The sequence below is a fragment of the Leptosomus discolor genome, chromosome 3, assembly GCF_034619465.1.
Source record: "Leptosomus discolor isolate bLepDis1 chromosome 3, bLepDis1.hap2, whole genome shotgun sequence".
Lineage (NCBI taxonomy): Eukaryota > Metazoa > Chordata > Aves > Leptosomiformes > Leptosomidae > Leptosomus > Leptosomus discolor.
This window is the reverse complement of record NC_141393.1, coordinates 75,317,373-75,339,404: the sequence shown is the minus strand read 5'-3', so window position 1 is coordinate 75,339,404 and position 22,032 is coordinate 75,317,373. Positions and strand designations below refer to the sequence as shown.

General features: G+C 43.8%; 1 protein-coding gene across 2 annotated transcripts in view; it reads right to left on the bottom strand.

Moving 5' to 3' along the window:
* VAV3 (vav guanine nucleotide exchange factor 3) overlaps positions 1-18,304 on the bottom strand; it is a 175,909-nt gene extending 157,605 nt beyond the window's left edge. For both annotated transcript variants that reach the window (XM_086462617.1, XM_086462618.1), the window contains exon 1: positions 18,101-18,304. In XM_086462617.1, the coding sequence (XP_086318743.1) occupies positions 18,101-18,304 (204 nt within the window). The remainder of the gene's footprint in view (positions 1-18,100) is intronic.
* Between the last annotated feature and the right edge of the window lie 3,728 nt (positions 18,305-22,032).

Sequence of the window (22,032 nt, the reverse complement as noted above, 5' to 3'; positions counted from 1 at the left end):
ATCAGTGCTGGAAATGTTCTACCATAAAGGGGACCTGAGAACCACTAACATAGGAAGTCCTCACACAATGCTCTGCTGGTCTTCTGAACTTAGTGAAAAGGACTGGATCCTGCCTATTCTATTAATAAAATTAATCCTATTAAAATCATAAGATGCTCATACACACAGAACAAATTAAATATTCACTACTTTAGCAACAGTGTATGCTAGCAGGACACAGAATTTAACTTGGTTTTATAAATATATCCCCATCATAAATTTAGTATCATCAACAAAGTTAAAAGGCACACTAAAAGCATAGGAAGATACTGGCTATTTGCACAAATCTACATAAAAATCAGCAGTCACGTGTCATGGCTAAAAAAATTTCTGCATGAGCAGTAACCTCTTACTGGTTTTGGCACAGATGCATACATAAAGCAAAACATAGCAACATAATGTAGGGACAGTGAAAGCATCTGCCTGCCTGCAAGCTGTAGGCAAATCTTTTTTTAAACCTATTATACAAAAGAATATATACAAAAGCAATACAAATAGCTGCTATAACATACTTTCAGATCTCTGAACAGGCATCAGCTTACTAAATTGCCTAACAGAACATCACTTCAACACAAATGATTCCTTAGGTGATTTTTTTAAATAACATATTAAATGCAAACATTGGAGCTAAGCTGTAAGAATGTCTAGGAAGCCTATTATTTTGCCTAGGAAGCCTAGTTTCACATCTGATTTTGTTTAGCATTATTTTGTTCTACAAACTATTCAGCCAAATACAATGAACTCTAAATAAAATACAATATGATCCTGGACCAGTTACTATCTTCTAAAAGGCATAATAGCTTGGTGAGACAACAAAGCAGGTGGAGATTAGAAAGAATAACAAAATCAATGTATGTGCAATTTGTAACTGGGCATTCATAACAACAGATCTTCCTCTGCCTCTCTATGGAGATGGTTCTCAGCACAGAAGGAACAAGAATGATTTTCAGACAAGTGGACACAATGATACGGCAAGGCAGATTCTTGCCTTTAAGTCAGATAAGCAAAATAGCAGCGTGGAGTCCCTGTAGCAAGAGATAAACTTGTCTGATTTGTTAAAAGAAGATAATATAGTGTGAACAACTAGACAGAAAAATTATTCAGCAACATCCTTTTGAATGGATCAGATTAAGTGAGGTTGTGTGAAACAAGGGCAGGAGAGTAAATAGGCAAAACAATTTGAATGGACCCTTGCAACTAGTTTTGTGGCTATATTATTCAGGAAATATTTGTATTAAGATTGTGTTTGCTTTTTTCAGAAACTAGCAGTTCTCTGTTTGTGACAATAATATGCTACTTCTCAGTATGTGCTTTTAAAAAAAAGACCAGAAGTCAGTATACAGTAGGGACCTGAAGTATTCAGCCTAATTGTTTAATTTTTGCAAAATGAAACCACGAGAGCAGCTACGTGAGTATTTTCTATACCATGGACTGGAAACTCACAAGTTTGTGACTCATTGTTCCCTAGTTGAGAACGGCTGTGCCACATACAACTGACCAAACTGACTGATCCTCTGAACATGACTCACGGGTCTACCAAAACCTGCGTCGAGATCTGCTCCCAGCCAGAGGCCACCCCATCTGGAGGCGAGCATCTCCACACCTATTCTGGGCAAACTCTCCCACGGCCGCTCTGCTCAAGCCTTCCCACCTGCTTCAAAAGTCTCATCAGGACAGAAAGGGGCAACACTCTACCTTGTGGAGGCACAAGTTATCCAAACATCTTCTAAAGCCTGTTAAAACGTATACGCTGCCAGCACAGGCAATGCTTTCACAGAAGTGTGTGCTCTGTAATTCACAGAGAAAATTACTCCGTAAGGACAGCAGGGAGGCTAATAATCTGTCCACCTTCTGTATTATTTTTTACTATGTCCACCCTACCTACTTATGACAGCAACACACAATTGTGATGAAACTTCTCTACACGGAATTTAATTTTTAAGTAAAAAACAAGCAAAAACATCAATTGGATATCAGGAGTATAGTATTTATCAGTCTATGGAAGCAATAAGTGATAAATGTAACAACAGATGATCTTACTTCATTTTCGTAAATCACTAGATCTAACCAGCAGGAAATAGTTTCAACCTCAACAGATTTTAAACTTTTAAAACCTTTGAGATATGTTCAAAGCACATTGCGGGGGGAGATCAATTAGCATGATTGCTGCTGAAAAGTAGACTGAAAATAATAGATTTGAGGTCAATCCTGTAACATCATCAGAGAGCTAGAGTAGAAAATAAGACTTATATCCTCTGGTTCAAATGAAACTCCCTTTTTAACACCAGGTATGCCTTGTCACTGGAGGGTATTTCTGATTTTTTTTTTTTTTTTTGACAGCTGCAGAGAACTAGTAAATAATAAGTTGTCCTACCTCCACTTCTGCCAAAGCAAGTCAGGTTACCGGCCAGTCTGTCTGCTACATGTGATAACTTCTCAAATGCAATAAAGGACCTTGAAGAACATGCATAGGAAATCCAAGGACCTCCTAACACAACGACATGGAAATGACTTTTCATTTTTGTCAGCCACTACTGTTTTGAAAACTTGAAGTTTGATGATTAAAAAAATCATACTCATTTCAAAGCCAGCTGGGGAAAAAAAAAAAAAAAAGGAAACATCTGCCATTCATTTATTTGTTCCTTCTAATTCTTGGAAGACTGTTGCCTCCAAAGAAGGTTTTAATCATCCTAAGGCAACCAACAGTGTCTTATCATTAATGCTAAGGGAGAAGACATAACCAAAGTAATTTTTCTAGTGTTGACAGAAAAACCCACAAAGTATTTGGTCATCATGCGTCCTTCCAGTGAATCTGTAGCCACTCAAAATCTCCAGCTTACTCTCCCCTTGGGACATCAACAAATTTTAAATTAATACTTAAAAAAATATATATATATCTCAGGCACAGACTAGGGTACAGCACTACTTCCAAAATGCAAATACCTTCACAATGTCATAGCCCACACCTAACATGTTTGTTTACAGGAAAAGGAAATCCTACTGAAAATGAGAAAACTCCACAGAAGCAAGCATGAGTGAAACAGGCCAAAGGTGTAGGTGATACAGGAGGGGCAAGAGAAGGAAAACAGCACAGTCACTCCTGTCCTGCACAGACAGAGAGACTTATAAGACTCAGCACATCGATAAGTGAATACAGAGACATGATAACGGCTGGAAAAGAATATGACTAAACCAAAGAGTACAATAAATTTTTAAACGAATTTCCCTAGTTAAAAATCACTCTCAAAACTACAAAAAGTTAATAAAGTTGAAGGAACCATAAAAGAGTGGGCCAGACTTTACAATAGAAACTTTAATGATGGAAAGTATCAATGCAACTAGAAAACTAAGCAAAAGCCACCTCCTTCCCAGGAACATATCTGAGTTCTGATGGGGCATGCGAGGAAAACAATTCTGAAGGTATGAAGGATCCAATACTGAAGTAAAAAAATCACTGACCTGGATTAAGTTCGTATCAGTATCTCATCATGAAACAAATAGTTTAAAGCTGCTCTAGTACTTCAAATGATGTGAAACCATAAAAATCAACCAGCATAGTAGGAATAACGTCACAATCATTATTCTTCAAATACATGTTCATAAGGGGAGAAATCATATGAACAAATCAAGACAAAAGGTGCTTGTTTATAGGACAGTTACTGACCATTTATGCCTTGACCTTACAGAGCTTTCAATTACAGCACATCCACAGACTTTGGTGGAGTAACCAGCTGGGCATTGCTGCCTCCTCTGCCTGCAACACCTATGAATTACACCAGGCCTCTAAGGACTGCGTCTGTCCACAGAAAGCAAGCAAAACTCCAGAAACCTGAAGAAACAAATTGTAGTCTGAATAAAATAAAAGTGTTTCTAAGTAATCACTGATAAAGTTATTCTTTCTAACCTGATTTATAGTTGCCATTAGCTATCAAGGTAATCCCTCAAGGATACCATCATGTTGCAAATGCTTTTATCTCACAACACAGATACTTAGTTGTAGTGGTTGCTCCACCTTGAGCATAAATAGTCCTCTCACCTCCAGCCTTGGAAGCAGAAATAAAATTATCACGTCTATCAGCCCCTGAAGAGCAAGTGGAGCTTGCTGGGAAAAAAGAGAGAAAGAAACCATGGGGACTGGTGCCCAACACGAGGCAGCCGCAGAATGAGCATGCTGGGTAGCAGGGCTGGCTATTTCTGCCTTGCAAGCAACATAGATAATCAATTTGAGAAGTGGTTAAAAATAACTACCATTCCCATCCCCACCTGCTCCCTCAGGACACAACCCCAGAAAAATATTGCTCAAGCACTGCCACGGTGGCACAAGTCTCCAGAGGGTGGCTGGAAGGGCAGGAATCAAGTGATGCTGCCTTTGAAAAGAACAAGTTTCCAGCATCAGTGGCTGATTCACCCTGAAGACTCCCAGCACTAGCTTTCATCTTTATTGCTCCCCACCAGAATGGTCTACCCCATCACCTGTAGCAAGCAGAAAATAATTTTGGGGACATACTCACATATGTTGGAAACCTCTGACTGCAACAGGAAGGTGGCACAAATTTTTAAAATCATGGGTAAAAGCAAAGCAATCACCATTTACAGAAAGCAGTGACTGAAGCAGCCACTGATACAAAACTGGGAGGAGTGGCTGACATGCCAGAAGGCTGTGCTGCCATTCAGCGAGACCTGGACAGGCTGGAGAGGAACCTAATGAGGTTCAATAAGGGCAAGTGTAGGGTCCTGCACCTAGGGATGAATAACCCCACACACCAGTACAGGTTGGGGGTCAACCTGCTGAAGAGCAGCTCTGTGGAGAGGGACCTGGGAGTTGTGGTAAACAAGTTGACCATGAGCCAGCCATGTGCCCTTTGACCAAGAAGACCAATGGTATCCTGGAGTGCATGAAGAGTGTGACCAGCAGGTCAAGGAGAATTCTCCTCCCCCTCTACTCTGCCCTGGTGAGGCCACATCTGAAGTGTTGTGTTCAGTTCTGGGCTGCCCAGTTCAAGAGAGACAAGGAACTACTGGAGAGAGTCCAGTGGAGGGCTACAAAGATTATGAGGGGACTGGAGCATCTCTCTTATGAGGAAAGGCTGAGAGACCTGGGGCTCTTTAGCTTGGAAAAAAGAAGACTGAGAGGGGACCTTATCAATGCTTATAAATACCTAAAGGGCAGCTGTCAAGGGGATGGGGCCAGGCCCTTTTCAGTGGTGCCCAGAGTGTCAGAAAAGGTGCTCAGTGACAGGACAAAGGGCAACAGGCACAAATGGGAACACAGGCAGTTCCATCTAAACATGAGGAAAAACTTTCCTTTGAGGGTGACAGAGCACTGGAACAGGCTGCCCAGGGAGGCTGTGGAGTCTCCTTCCCTGGAGATATTCAAAACCTGCCTGAACGTGATCCTGTGCAACCTGCTCTGGGTGAACCTGCTTTGGCAGGGGGGTTGGACCAGACGATCTCCAGAGGTCCCTTCCAACCCCTACCATTCTGTGACTCTGTGAAAAGCAGCTTAAAACAGCCCAAGATGCAATTGCTGTTCAAACGCTGTCTGGTCCCTTGAAAACTCTGTGTTTGCTGGTCCGAAAAGCATAACTTCCACTCAAGCCTCCCTGCCCAGCACTCTCACCTACGTGGGAAGCAGCTTCCGGAGGAGACGCACTCTCATCCATGTAGGAAACAGATTTCAGAGGATCTGCAGATGGATGAGGCCAACAGGAACAGTGAAGACAACAGGGCAGAGAAAACAGCTGAAAGGAAGAAAGAGCATCAGGAAAGAAGTGAAAGAGGAAACAGATGCACTAGAGGGAGAAGCAAATGCCAGGGGGAGGGGGAAGGCAAATGGAGAAGGTGAAAGTAACACAGCCCGGATCCAGAGGAGAGAGCAGGAGCACAGAACAAGCTGCAGAACTGAGATGAGTCAAAATGAGGGAGAAGTAGAGACAAGAAAGAAAAAAAATAAATTAAGAAGGAAAAAAAAAAAAAAGTCCAGACCTGTCAGAGCAATACCTCTTACTAATCACAGAGCAGTCTGGGTTTCTGATAGGTAAGATCAAGCCACCTGAGTCAAGGTAGAAAAATGTGAGAAATGGAAAATGGAAGAGAGATTGTCACAAGCAGAGCTGACAGGAAAATGAATTATCCTACAGAAATCCTAACATTTCAAAATCTGCTGCTCTTTCAAATCAAGATGAAAGGCATTTTAAGTTCATTAAAGTTTAACATGACTTTATTGAAACACTGGATTTTGAGGTCAAACTCTAATGATATTCAACACAAAACAGGAAAAGCTAAATACTACTGCATTTCTTTTCCAAAGAGTTCAAAGAACATCTCTCAAGACTGGCATTCCTGCAAAACCTTTCGAGGACTAATTTTCCTGTAGAACTGCTCCACCACAAATTTTAAAAATGGCGTTAAATGAAATCACTGTTCCTTAGGAGACTCAGGAGTCTTATTTCCAAACACTAACAGTTTAGCAAAATATATTTGTGATCCTGCATGTTGAGCCACAAGTTTTGAAAACTGTTTTTGACCCTTAGAGAGCCATTCCCCGCGCCTGCTCTCACATAGGATGGAAATGGCAATGAGTTCTGAGCCAGAAAGACCACGTCCTTAATTAATATCACAACCACCCTCAGGAGACCTACACAGAGAAACCCCACCAAAACACCAGTCCTGCCCCAAAGGAGAACATCTCAGCCTTTCTTCACTGCTAATCAGAGGCCACATGAACTCACGGCCACTTGTTATACTACTGATGGAAGAAGGATCTACTCCTCAGGCCTATTCCTAGCAAGGTGTGCTAAGAGACATTACAAAATACATTCCCTCTTGTTTCAGGAGTTTTTTTAATTAGCAGTTGTTTTGTTATGTTTCTCCCATTGGCCATGGCAAACAACTTCCAATTTCTTAAAAAAAAAAAAAAAAAAGAAACAACACAACACACACCTCCAGGAATACTTGTCATTGTAACTGGGAATCCCACGCACAACCACAAGAGATTTTTTTTTTAATTTCATAATATGTATTTTTAACACTAGAGAATAATTCACATTACATTTATTATTACTAGAGCTTTGTGCTCTTGAAATAACATGATGCGCTATGGGGCTTACAAGCTATAAAAACCTAAATTCTCAGAAAAGAGAATGAAGATAGTTTAAATTAAGCAGATTCCCCAGGGGTCCCTGAATCTGAGCAATTATAGCTGGGAAGACACACAAATTTGAAATATGCTCCAGTCTACTGCTTACGAGCTCCTCATGAAGAGCAGCCCCCCTGTTCCCAGCATGGCTCAGCCATTCCTACATCCACACCCTCTCCCATCACCATGTCTGCATTCACATGCAAATCATACGGGTCCCAGTCAGCAAAGGCTTTCATCTCAGCTAATCAATTTACCAGGGTCTTCCGCAGGAAGGGAAATCTATAGGACTCCGACACCACTATAGAGGCATTCCAAAAGGATTACTGGACTCATTTCCATAACGCTTCATAAAACCTGCAACAGCACAGAGATGGGAGCTACAAGCACTTTCTAAGGCACAGTCCTTCTAACCAACAACATCGCTTAAAGGCATCATTGAGAACAGCAAACGTGGAGTTAAACCTCAGCTTTCACAAAGATTGCCATCTGCTCAGCACACTTTACAGTGAAATCAGTGGCCTCAGCACAATCCATAGAGAAGATGTATCACCACATTCAGTGCTGCCAGCCACAACTGCAAACTGAATGAACACAGACCCTGAATAACTTTCTCATGACTACTTGTAGTGATTCACATCAAGGCACAGCGGTGGGTAAATTCACACTGCCCTCTTTGTGATAAAAATATCAGAATATAACAAGATCAGGCAGAACTCAAAACAAAATGGCTCAGGTGAACCCTATTTAAGACTCCCACAAAACCTCAGTACATTTACACATCTGTAAAGTGTGTAAGGTTTTAACACATTCTCTACTTTTAAAAATGCTCTAGGAATTCCCTAGAACCAAACAGCCCTAAGAAGACAAACTCACATCCCAAACAAGCCCCTCTGAGTAAGGCCCAAGAAAGCTATTACTTCACATCAAGCATCTGAAAAAAAGAAGAGAAAAAGAAGGTGGGAAATCAAAGCTCGGCAGGCATTTTCAACAATATTTAAAAATAAGCAATTGCCAATTCAGAGAAGTACGCGATACAACCTGAAACCCCCTTCACTTTGTACACACACACGGAGGGTAAACCACTAAGAGAAAGTGAAACTTAAATGTTTCCTCATGCAACTTCGTGCAATTTAGCAAAACTGGTACTGCTCTGAAATGCAAAACTTGAGCCACAAAGTAGCATGAAGTTTTCAAAATATCTACGTAAATACAAGTTAGGTTTTTAAGGCTTGGCAGAAATCCCTTTTCAACCAACCAGGCATCAACTGACCATCAGCCCAAAGGCAGCAGCCTGCAAGGGCACTTCAGGGAGTCTCAAGTCTTCCTATTTTGAGAGTAAGAGAAGCTACAGACAATAGCAATAGTTCGAAACTTCTTCCTGGTGTTTCCTGCTTTCTACACATTCTCCAGGAAAGAGAAATTGAAAGCTTGATCTAAATCCTACAGAGATAATTAGGCTTAATGAATGTTTTCCCTGAGTTACAGTTCACATAGTAGGACCGTATCATCACCACACCTCTGTCCAGACACCCCTAAAATCTGAGAGGCACATTAGCGCAGTGAAGGTGTGGTCCTCCATCTACCTTTAACAACCTCTCCACTGGAATCAGATGTAGTTACTCATAGATCCTGAGGAATTCAGAGAGAAAAATAACATGGCCCTCATGGCCTTCTATCAGCTGATATAAGGCATCACTGCTACACGGGGTAGTAGTTGGTAGGAATTTGAAGTCAGTCACTGGAGCATGTAAGTATAATCTAAATCTTGGCTGCCAACATGCAAGCAAAACACAACAAATTACACAGGCTATGATGATGCAGTCATTAGTACACTATTAGTTTAGAGTGTGGACAGACAAAATAATGCATTAATTCTTTTAGCATCGAGTTTCCCACACAACAGTGAAGTGAGGCTGCTTTGGCAGTCAAAATTTTCAAGGGCCAAACTCTATAATCATTCTGCTTTAGTTGACCATAATGCTTCTTTCCACACAGAAACGGTGTGAATGTAGGAACAGGCAATGGTACAAAGTATCCTAAGTGTAGACTATACAGTACGCACCCTTATATAACTCAGCAACAAACAGGTAAATTTGATGGTATCAAGGATTAAAGGGCATATCTAAGGATTTTGGAAATACAAGTCATCTTGTCCTGCTAAGGTTTACCAGTTAAAAATATGTTTTAAAAATGCTTTATGTTTTGTTTTTTTCAGAAAACATTTGGTTATAGCAGCAATGTCAAATATACATTTTATTTGCTTCTGCAAGGCAATCATACCATATTGTCTGTATCATTTGAAATAACTGTCAAGTGATTTTTAGAGCTATAAAACTAGTGAAAAATAGGTAATAACAGATCAACTGAATCCCTACTAACTAGTTATAAAATAAAATCCTGATTGAAAGTAAAGGCAATTTACAGGCCCAAATTAATTTGGATTGTAATACAAGACAGCTGAACTTAACTTTCCCAACTACGTTAGTTCATACATGTAGGTCTGCAAGAGTTTTAAATAGAACATGAGTGGCTTTCATACAAATTGCTTCAATACCACTATGTTATGCAATCTGTGACTAAAGTTTCATGTTCTGAATATACAAAAAATAAAATAACCTATTAATAGTCCTTCGGTGTTTCATGTTACCAAGACATTCACTACTGTCACTCAATACAGGATGAAAGAAAGGGCCATTGACTGATATTTTTCTAAAAGATATGTTCTCACTTGACAATGTGCTCAATTGAAGCTTTGAGAGAACTTTCTCCTAAATATAAAATTTCAAAACCTTACTATAAAGGTGTCAGTCCAGACTGCATTTTACATACAAGTCTTACCAAACAGCCAGTATTTCACAATGCCTGAAGTCTAAAACTTGGCTTGTCAAAGCAAAATAAGAGGAAAGAAAAGGTAGCTCCAGATGATGCTGAGTAAACCAGAAAGCACAGGAAAAAAAAATTAACGGACTATTTGACAAAGTACACGTCAATTCGTACTTCTCTGTGAAATAGAATTTTTGAAATACTGAAATAACAGTTACAGTAGTACAAAACATTGCTATGGAGCATTGCGGAATAATATGGAAGTACTGCAACACTGTTTTGAAACAACAGAAAAGAGAATAAAAATCAAAGGTTTTTGATGGGGTTTTTTGGTTGGTTTGGTTTTTAAAGAGCTACAGATACAATTTTAGTATCGGGGGGAACAAGTTCAAACCAACACCTCTGTATCACGTCAAATGTAAAGAAGATAAAACTGTTAGTGACCTAACAAAACAATACATCCTCCTCTGTACTCAGAGGCACCCACACAACACAGGGCATGAGCCAGGATTTCCCTGCCTGCAACAGGCAGTGACGCACTTGGGTCTGGACGCGAGCCCCTCTCCCCCCACACACATGGCAGGCGTACAGAGGGGAGCACACTCCATCCAGCAGGTTTCCTTTGCAGCCACAGGCACTTGTCCTATTCCCGCCTGGGTCAGCTGCCGGCCAGGGAGCCAACACCACTTCAGCAGAAAACCATCTCTTCCCCTGCCTGCCTCTACTTCACCAACACCAAATTGTGTTCTTTCTGAAAGTGCTTCCTGCCCATGCCTCTCACCAGCCTGCTAGCTGCTGCTCCCAGTTGACCCTCCTCCCCAGCACCCACACCAGTCAAGCCGGGCCTCAGCTCTGCCAGGACCAGGAGCTGCCAGGTCCCCGCTGGCATGGCCACAACGGACACACCACCACACTCCCTGCAGGGTCTTCCCCCTTACCCCTTGCCCGCCAGCAGCTCCCTTGCCTCTCACCTTGCAGCTCTTTCCCTCCTTACCCTCTGTACTTCCTTCTTTACAGCTATGATTTAATCTTTACACCTACAATTTAATCAAATCGTTTGACCTTCAAAGGAGAGGGGGAAAGGGATGCAGTTGAGAAATCCAAGATACTCTGTCTCACCAGTGCACCAACGTGTTGTACTAACCCATGCAGATGCGCAGTGCTGCAGCCTGGTAAATAACCTCCTGGACCTCACAGTCCCGAGGCAGAACGTTGTAACAGAGACCATCAAGCCACCATTAAATGATCACATCGTTATCATTAAAGAATAACACAGCACATCAAAGATGAGTTTTCTGTACCAGTCTTGGGATAAGTCTTCAACAATTATTCCTGTCCTCTCTCAAAATCCCTAAGTATCCTGCTTGCTGACATCCCCTTCAATCCAGCTTCCCAGCTTTTCCTGACCTGAAAAAGCTTTTCCTTTTTCTCTCTAGTTCATATTTGTTTCTTTTGATTGTTTCCTCCTGCTTCTTACGTACTCTTCTATATCCTTCTCTCTCCCCTTGAGACCTTTAGATTTATTAGTTGCTTTTCACAAGCAGGCCTTCAACTTGCCACTATCACAGGTCTCCCGCCTTTGTCAGAGAAGGCTCAGAAAATAACTTAGCTTCTCTCACATGACACAGAAGCACGCCGTACACAGACATTAATTTAAATTATCCACTGCTGGCACATACTACAGCCTCTGTGATAAACCAGTATGAATATTTTTCCTGTTAATGCTTTAGATAACTTCCAGTACCCCAAAATTTTGTGCAGGAGAGGACACTTGAGACAATTCTTGGCAAGATGCATATGCTGCATATAGTAACTGTATGACAAATACAGCATGTAAAAGAAGCTTTACAATACAGTACAACTGCAGTTTTCCCTCCCCCCCAACCAAAAAGAATCAAAGCGAATCAATTCAAAATCATTACATCAGTTCTCAAATACTATTTTCTTCATCTTCTTAAGGTAAGAGGAATTACCTAGAAAAACTGGGTCACTTTTTTCATCAGTTGCTTTTCTTAGCACAAACCGTAGAGGTCATATTAAGGTTTTGCCTTGAAAAAAATTTGTTCAAAATATTTTACCAAGTCTAACGTGTAAGATATGCATATGCATGCACAACATACATATGGACAAATCTATCTTTTACAGATAATACATCTGTAATACATTATCATATACGGATAATATATCTTATGGCCAATACAGTTTTCATTTAGATGAATCACAGAAATAAAGTTAAATGCAGTAAAGATGTTTAGCGGACTGAAGTACCACAAGTAAGCAAGGAGATTGAAAAAATCTGAACACTTCAAAAAATATTTCTGAAATAATTACATTGAATATACACAATCAGTTTTAAATAATTTAAAAAGATAGACTTTCTTGAACACAACTCTTCTTTCTACGCACTTATAAAAACTGAACCAGTTCCCAAACTCTTGTTCAAGCCCAAAAAGTTTTGCAGTTTCAGAAAAACTGTATTAATCTAAATGTATCTTTGTGGTACTTCCTTAACTCAATAACCTAGCACCTAACATAACAAGCAAACACATAATAAGAGTTAATTTTGCACTCCAGTTCTCGCAAAGATCTCTCTGCCCAAGGAAAAGAGATTACTGATATCCCACGACTCCTGGAAAGGGCCACAAGCACCACTCTGAACCCCTTTTATGTTCTCACTGAGCTCAACTGGTCCCTCATAAGATCCCAGACCTAAATCACATGCTCATACGCAGAGGTCAGCACATCCACTCACATCCCACTCTTTCTCTTTTAGGTAACATGCAGAGTCAAGAGACAATTCCCGTTTCCTCCTTTGCAGAGCCACATGGCACATGAAGTTTGATACCCTAACATTTGGCACGCTCTCCTAGGCTAAAATTTGGAAGGAAGAAAAATCAAGCCGAATGGCTGCAGGGCTGCCTGCGTGGGGAAAAGCACAGGGGCCCGTACCACCTGTGGGAAGCTGACAGAGGTGGGATGCACGCTCACCGAGTTAAGGGCAGGAGATCACGGTTATCATCTGGAGGGGTTGGGGAACCTCCAAGCCAAGGGCAGGATCAGAGGAAACGGAGAGGTATGTCTCTCGGCACACCCACATCCTGAGGCTACCTGATACCACTGTAACCAAGAAAAATAAACTCCTGCTCAAAAGCTCAGTTGCCACACCACAATATAACGTGGATGACAAAGATAATGAACTTCCTTTGGACTACACAGTCACACCAAAAAAAGTAACTCCCTAAAATTAGAAAACATTTGAACTTTTAACACAAAGTGAGGGATATTTTGTTTATTTTTATTAGAATAATAGGAAATAGTTATTTTTAATATTTAATCTTTGTCAACATCCCCTTTAGTAAACTCCCATGTCAGTATTGCATTAAGTGCAGTTTTCCTGTTTAGCAATCTCTCACAAGTTAACTAAATGCCTTGCAAAAACCATTTCAAAACTAGTTTGCAAAGTATTAAAGATAAAAGATAGGCATTAAACAGACGACATCTTCTGCAAATCCATCGTAATCCATTGGTTTAGGTTTTATATTTCTGGTGATAAATTATTTAAGTTCTTGTATGATTATGATTAAACATTAGGATTAGTACTCCCTGTCATGGATCACTTCTATTTTTACTATTTTCACCAGCCTGTGATAGCCAACAGGCGGCATATGAGGAAAGTGAATTGCTACAGTGAACAGCTCCCGTGGAAGATGCAGATGCTGAGCTGCAGTGCTCCAACCTCTATGTCACTGTCACCAGGCACCGATGGCACACTTCAGGGGAAACCCTGCAACACACTAGCATGCCAGCCACATCTCTGCAATTCATTTAGCACATTCCCTCTTCCAGATCCATTCCCAGTAGTTGCAAGGTTTAGTGCTCCTTCCCACGGTGCCTGCAGTAAGACCGCTTTCACACCACCAGCTCTGAAGCAGGCAGATTCCCGTACAGTTAAAGGCCAAAAGACATTATTTGATCCACCTTCCAAATTTCCTTTTCTGATGGCACATGTACTGGTTGAAAATAACTAACGTTGCTAGCTCGTGGGAGTTCAAACAGCAAAACAGTTTTGGGCCTTGACACAAGAGTTTTTAATATAGCCAACACTCTCCTGGTCTGTTCAGCCACAGTGAAAAAGCAGGTGGACACGAATGTCCCTGAACCAGAGAGTTTCCAATCTCTTACAAAGCCCATGTGCAATTTTTCACAGGAGACCTAGCACTGAGACACGCCAGCTTCTCAGACAGGAGCTAGGCAGCATTCAGCTGGCAACCCCAAGGTGGAAGAAGAATCATTTGCAAAGCAACAAAACTGCTCACGCTTTATATATGCAAGGTTTATACTTTCACATGTGAGGCTTACCTTCTGGAAAGCATAACTGACTGAATCACCTTCTGTTCTTCAAATGACAACTTCCACTAACCAATATAAATATGTTCATAAACATACAAAAACACAAATGAAAACAGTCAGCATTCAAATAGCTTCTAAACCCAATGTTTTGCAACCTAAAACCACTGAGACATTTCTCTTGCACAGGCATTCTTACCTCCAGAAAGGTAGAGGGGCTGAATCCACAGATTTCAAATGCATAAAACAGTCCACTCACAAGAACAGCTGTGACACAAGGTGCATGACTGAGGGTGGGACAAAGGCATGCGGTTCCCCGTGCTAGCCAGGCCATAAAAGAGAACATACCCACTGCCATTTGGTCAAGCACGTGTGTGTTGCAATGCTGAGCATCGACAGTCTCAGTTTCTATTCCTGCCCCAAGAGCCAGCAGCAGTCGGGTGCTTACAAAGCAAAGCAACAGTGCTCCTGTTTGAACGGGGCTCCACCAAAAAAGCAGTGGCATCAGTCACAATCCCTCCATACTTTCGGTGTAGCTTTTAAGGGGTTACCAAGGTCTACAGAGCAAAGCTGATGGGTATCACTGACGTGTGATCTGCCACATTCATTCTGAAAAAATAAATACATAACTAAATGGAAGAGACAACACTCTTTATGTCAGAGGCTTGACATCTACTCCCAGGTCTGCCTCAGGCATCACCTCTCACTTTCCCGTCCTTTGGCGCTGCTGCACTTATAACTAGCCCCCAAGACATGAAAATTTGGTTTGCAGAGAAAGGCAAACATCAACAGCAGCAAGAGACAAGGCTAAAATCACGAAGTCTGCCTTCCACGAGGCCCGTTGGCAAAGCCTTCATCCATCCTCTTCATTCTCTGTTTTTACTGCTCAAAAACTGTGCAATAAGAATCCCCTGAGCCATTCTAAGACTTCGCAGCAGAAAACAACATCAGATCAGGGAGCATGGGAGGTGCAGCTTGATTCTGGAAGATGACAGATAAGGGCCGCATGAGGTTCAAACGGTCCAGCTAAGCAGTACAGACACAGCAGCATGTTCAGGTTGACTGCGCGACCATCAGCCAAGACTATTTCCATCCTAATGCCAACTCTGCTCTGGCACCCCATGCCTCCAATGTCTATAAATCACTACCCCACAAGGGACAGGAGAGTTAGCTAGTGTTTCTACAAGACCCTGAGGTTCTATGACGCAGCAAATGTATTTTTTACATTTTTGCACTGTTTACTGATAAGTATTATTCTGACAAACTCACAGTTTAGGGCTCAACTCCAAGTAGATCTCACCAAATTAATAATCTTCAAGCCTCTGAGACTTCAGCATAAGCTATTGCCAAGTGCTTTTCACAGTCTTAGCAACAAACTACAAGTAACTTGCAGAATTTCAACCTACCACATTGTCTGACACGCAGACAAGGAGGCAATTGTCGTAGCTGTGAAACAATTCCAGTAGCTACGTTACACACATATAAAAGCTCAAGTTCAAAACATGCATTATAAATAATCCAAGATCTACAATTATAATCCATAGTTCAAACACACTTAGGGAAATAAATATTAATCTTGATTTCCAAACCTGCTCTAAGAAAGAAGACAGCAGAGCACTTTGATACTTCAGTAGACAGGAGACTACCATGGTTTTAATTCATCAAAAATGAAATTAAATAATATTGGTCCAGACAAGCAACATTAATCTCTAACTGAAGTTGGTTCAACGAGTTAGCTATCCAGAAAATACTGTGTAACATCATGCAGACACCTTCGCAGTTCATTAAAAAAGTGACAATCTGTTTCCATACTTTTTATCCATTCTAAGCAGGGCAAGAAACCATTTCCAACAGCTCATATGCAAAGTACTTAGTGTTCTGCAAGCTAAACTGAAAAAGGGCCAGTTTGGAAGCAATCAATCTAACTATAGTGAAAATATAAGCCAGGGCTCCAGTACAGTTTACCAAGTCCTGAAACTCTCAGAGAGTTTGAACGGTGCAGAAAGAGAACTTATCTGGACGTCTTCCATTCGGAGGAGCCCACCCTCTCCGTGTCTCCATCACTCAGACAGAGCATCGCCTCTGCAGACGCAATCCAAGCAGGCACTAGAGCTCTCAAGCACACGGAGACAGCCTTTCGTCCATTCACACCGAGTACACGGGTCTGGGAGTTTTGGTTCTGACTAGCCAAAATAACCTGATACTCGTTTCCCTTTTTGCACTGTGGGCTTACAGAAAAAGTCCCCCTGGTAATAAAACGTAGCAGCTAAAAAAAGGAATCAAAAAGAAAGAAAACAACTGGCTTTGTGAGTAAACACAGACAAAGAAAGTTCCTCCCAAAAGTGTAATGCACTACTACTGCTTTTTGCCAGTGTCCTAAACACGAACGGCAATTTTTACTCCTGTAAGTCTAGATCAGAATCACAACACTGAAACGTAATAATGTACCCGTTTCTCAATGTTGTAAGACACGTGAAAGGCTCAGAAGTTTAGTTTCCTTTCAGACAACATCTGCTTGGCTGCACTGTCTCTGCAGAGACATGGGTGTCCGTGAAGCAGCGACAGGAAGCCATGTATCTATAGAGCCTCTCCTCATTGAATTATTAATATCACCTTATCTCGACATCCGAAACCAGCTCTGTGAGGCACAGTAACAAAACATCAGTCCCAACTAAAAATAAAGCATTTAAAAAGGGAATAATTTGGAATTACACTTCATCATTATTTAACCAAAATACCAACTCAAAAAGCTAAACATAGAAGGGTCTGCAGGAGAAGAGATACTAAAACACAGGCAACCAGCTATCGAGAACGCGATTCCTCATTACTTATCACTCTTCAACACTCAACTTCACAGGTCGCAAAGCGACGCGAAGGCCAGCGGGCGAGTGCTACCGTCGCCTCTCTCGCCCGCTTGCCCGCAGGCCTCCCCGATCCCCTCCAGCCCCTGCCCCTGCCCTCGCCGGCCGCGGCGGGCTCCGCTCCGCTCCCACCCCCACGGCCACCCGCCCCGCTCCTTCCCGCCCTCCGAGCTCCCGGCCCCTTCGCCCTCCCTCCTCCTCACGTTCCCAGGTAAATCCAGAAAACCGAGAAGCAAGAGGTCAATTCTGTGCTGTAAACTGCTCGTGTTAAGCGTTAACGTCCACAGACACGCTAAATCCCTGGCTCCGGGGCTACCGCGGGGAACTTCTCCCCGGCACGGCCGCCCCGATGGGACGGGCCCGGGTGGCTGCCGGCGGGGGGCTCGGGCAGGCTCCCGCCCAAACCGTGCAGGCAACGAGCCCTCACGGAGGCTCTGGGAGCCGCCAGCCCGGAGCTGGGGTCGCGCCCTCTCCCACCGCCCGCGGCCCGGGCGGCCGCACCGCGCAGGGCAGGGCAGGAGCCCCGCGGGGGCCGCTCCGCTGCGGGGCCGACCCGGGTCAGACCCGCCGCGGCTCCAGCTCACGTTCAGCGCCCCGCAGGAGCGGGCCCGACCTCCGCAGCGGCGGCGGCGGCGGCGGCTGGGGGGAACCTGCGCCGGGCGCGGAGGCTCCGGGCTGGAGACCGCCGGCAGCCGCGGGCGCATCCAACTTCCCGTACCCCGCGGTTCCCGCTCCGCGCCCGCGGGGCTGCTCCGCGCCGCCAGCAGCCGCGGACAAAGCACGCGGGGGGGAGCGTTGGGGGGGGGGGGGGGGGGGGGGGGGGGAGGCGCGGAGCGGTGCGGACACACGGGTGGAGCAAAGGGGGGCGCGGGGGGCGCCGCGGTCGCACCTGGGACATCTGGGGGCGCAGGTTGATCTCCTTGAGGTTGATGGAGTGGCTGCGCAGGTTGTTGAGGAGCTGGCAGAGCAGGACGCCGTCGCGCAGCGTCTGCGCCAAGTCGAAGACCTGGGCCGTGTCCCAGGTCACCCGGTGGTTGGGCGGCAGCACCTTGCAGCTGATCAGCCACTGCCCGCACTGCTTCCAGGGCTCCATCCCGGACACCGCGCCGCGATGCTGCGGCCGCGGCGGCCCCGACTGCGCCCTCCCGCCGCCGCCACCGCCGCCGCCGCGGCCGGCCCGGCCCGCCCCGCCCCCGCGCCCGCCCCGCTCCGGGAGGCGGGACCGGCGGGTCCCACCCGCTCCCGCAGCCTGCCCCCCGCAGCCTGCCCGGGGACGGCGCCGGGCACCTGTCCCGCCCCGCCTGGGGCCGCCGCGGGCGGCCTGGGTGGAGGGAGCGGCGAGCGCGGGGTGCGGCCCCGCAGGCTCCGGCCCCCCTCGGGCGGCGGTGGAAGGCCGGTCCGTGGAGCTGCTCCTCTCGGCTGCGCCGGCTGCGCGCCCGAGGTGGCATAAACAGGGCACCCGCGGTGTCCGAGGCGCGGCTGTGACCGGCGGGTGGGTAAAACGGCATAATGTCGCGGTATGGTGTGTTGTCCGTGGTCTGCCCATTCCCTAGGCAAACAGCTAGGTGCGCGGAAGAGATCAAAGCGAAGGGCTGTCAGGCTTTGTGAAAGATGCCTCTCAGCTGTTTCTAGACATGATAGAGAGCGCATCATGGCATGGCACTCTTCCCCTCCGTTCTCCCTTAAAGTATTTTGCGCCAGCTGAATTTTATTTGGACTTCAAATAATGTTGGAAAAAATAATAATGTAAGAGCTTCCAATGGGCATTCAGGCAACTTCCAATAAAAAAGATATACAAGTGATTTTATCTTACTAAAGATGACAAAACCCAAAAATAGACAATTCGAACACCAGAGTTCACAATATCATCAGCATCCCAAAAGCTATTATTTCATCTGAATTTCTGAAGCAGCGCTGGAAATTTACTTTCTAAAAAAAAAAAAAAGAAGTCACTTAAGGGGATACAAAAAAATGGTTTTCTCCTCCATTAAAACTTAAAAAAAACCAAACAAACAAACAGAGAACTCTTCCAAAGTACAATTAATGTGTAATTTATGGGGGAAAAACCCACAGTCCAGGGTGAGAAAGCCTTCTAACAGCAAAAGATTAAGATGATTATTCAAGATAGTCCGCAACTATCCCTGGTTTTCATATCACCTCTGTTAAAAGCCTGACACTTACGGCTTTCTGAGCTGAGAATAATCCCACAAACGCTTTTAATAATTTCTGGGTCTGGGAATGTATTTCAGCAACTGAGGCCTAGCAAAGTGATTTGCACGTTTCTGTAAGCTTAAAATGCTGCTTCCCTTTTTTATTTTTTTAAACAGGTGATATGTCTGCTATTCCAGGCATTTTCCTGAGCAGACAGTGGTGTTAACTTTGGATCACGATTGCGGGGCTGCAGAACAGGCCACGGGACAGCTCACCACTTCACATTGCATTCACCCAAAAAGAAAAATGTGACCCTCAGAAAATACATAGGGTCCAGCTCCATCATCCGTAACACCTGTGCCACCGCCTGGCACACGATGGGATGAGATAGGTGTGACTTACTACCTCATCAGAAGGCACAAGTCTTGCTCAAGGTCGTTCGGGAAGAGCGTTTGGTTCCACTCCTGAAGATGCAGGAAGTGGCGAGCACCCGCCTTGCTCTCCACACCTCCGCCTGTGTTAGCCGGGCTCGCACTCCGAAGAGGCTTCCAGCTTCGACCGAGGACAGAGAGGGCTCGCAAAGCTGCTTCGTACAGGCCCGGCACACTTTAGCAATGTACAAACTCCAATCATCTGTAGGTGGTTTTGTGTGAACAAAAAGAGGGATCCTCACTTCAGAGGGTTGGAGGCAGTGCAGCTGAGCTTAAACTCTTCAGAGCATCACTTACACGGGAGAACATGACTTCAGGTGGAGTTGCCTCAGGAATGCTTCCTTCCCTGCTCACAGCAGGTCCCTCCTGCTCCATGCCTACCCAGGCAGCTGCAGCCTGTGCAGCTCCCATTTCCCAGGAGAGATGTGAATGCTCTGTTTGACCACCCCAGACACCAAACAGGTACCTCTGTCTGCTCAGGGCGGCACTTTGATTGTTTTATGCCCGAGCAGCTGGAGGAGAGAGAAGTTCACGACACAAACATGCTGTCAAAGTATTGGACTGCCTACACCCAGGCAGAATTAGAGAGAATTTAATTCCTTATTTAAATCAAAAGGGACTGAAATTAACAGCCTGCGCCATGATCGTTTGGATATCATCACCCATCAAAATGAACATCAGAGCGGTTTGATCCAGCATACAATAAAACACTGTCTCATGGAAACATATTTTTTATCTGTGACAAGTTAAACGTGAAGTGATAAGCGAATAAGAATTTGGTTGTGCCCACAAGCTATTCACTCTCAGACTGACAGCAACCATAACACTGAAGCAAATGCAGAAGGCAGAAAAAAAAATAGATAAAAGAAAAACATCTGCGCTACGTTATCCACATCCCCACTTCAGCTGCCTCCAGCCAGGATCGGTGGTACAGCACCCTGGAAGCAACATAAGCTGTTGGGATGCCTTCGCAGAGATATAGAAAAACGAACAGTGCTCTGATTCATAAACAGCAAAAAAAGCACTTCAGGCTAGTTGTTCAAATGGATCTGATCTTTTTACGTTTAGTTTAATAGGAGCAACACTCCTTAATCCAAAATTTACATCCAAAGGATATGTATGCTTTAAAGGTCGTGGTTAGAATTCTAAATATCTGGAAAACCTACACTGCAGTTTTAAATTGTTTCTAAGTCATAGGCTGTTATACTGCAATATAAGAACTAAATTTCATTCAAAGTACATGGGTTTGTTTCTCTACTGTATCTCATGTAGTCAACCAATTACATGCGATAATTTGGAGTGACATTCCTCCAAATGGAGAAAAATTCATATATCCACATGAATTCCAGAAAATTAGCTCCCTACAATGAATTACATGGTTTGAGAGGAGGGAAGGGGCAAATGGATTCGTAGCCAAAATTCACCGTCAGCACAGCCTTGCTAGAGCAGAGGGCTCACTGCTACTGAGGTTCAGGAACATCTGCTCCTTCTCTTTCCTCCTCTCTTGCAGTGCTCTTCACAACCTTCTTCAGCTTCCTATGTTGTCCACAGTCATTTATTGGAAGGGGTTCAATTTTTCCCTTTATCCTAAATTTGTTCAAGAGCTACTTTTACATTGACTTATTTTTTTGCTGTTAATAGATACAAAAAAAACCCCAGAAAAGTCTATGGCTCAAATATCAAGTACTTTAAATGAACCAGCCGCTGAAGACATATGGAAGTTTGAGCCATCCTGTTGTTCTCCTCATACTCAAAAAATTGCTTATAGATCTGCCCAGTTGGAGGATCCTCTGGATTGAAAGAGGAGCCAGTTCAAAAGTCACCTCAGTCAATCTCCTCCAGTTTCACTAGCACAGACTGACATTCATGAGCCTGGCAGCTAGATCTCAGTTTAGATTGCTCAAAAAATTCTATGTATGTCACACAGTTTTTTCTTAACACATCCTTAAACCATTCACTGAAGCAGTCTTATCTTCAGATTTTTTGTAAAGAAACATGTAAGTTTTCAGGCATATATTTCCACTTTCAAAATACTGCAAAGCAGCAACATAAATACAATAAAAAAATGAAATCTCTATGAAAAGAATAGCAAGTCTGAAGGAGACTTGTTCACCAAAAGGCACCGAAAAATAGATTTTGCATGGTTTTTCTCTCCTTCCAGGAGACAGCTGTCTCCTTACTAGAGACATCATCGTACATTTGTTTTCTTTACTCTTACCCTGTGCTGTACTCTATGGAG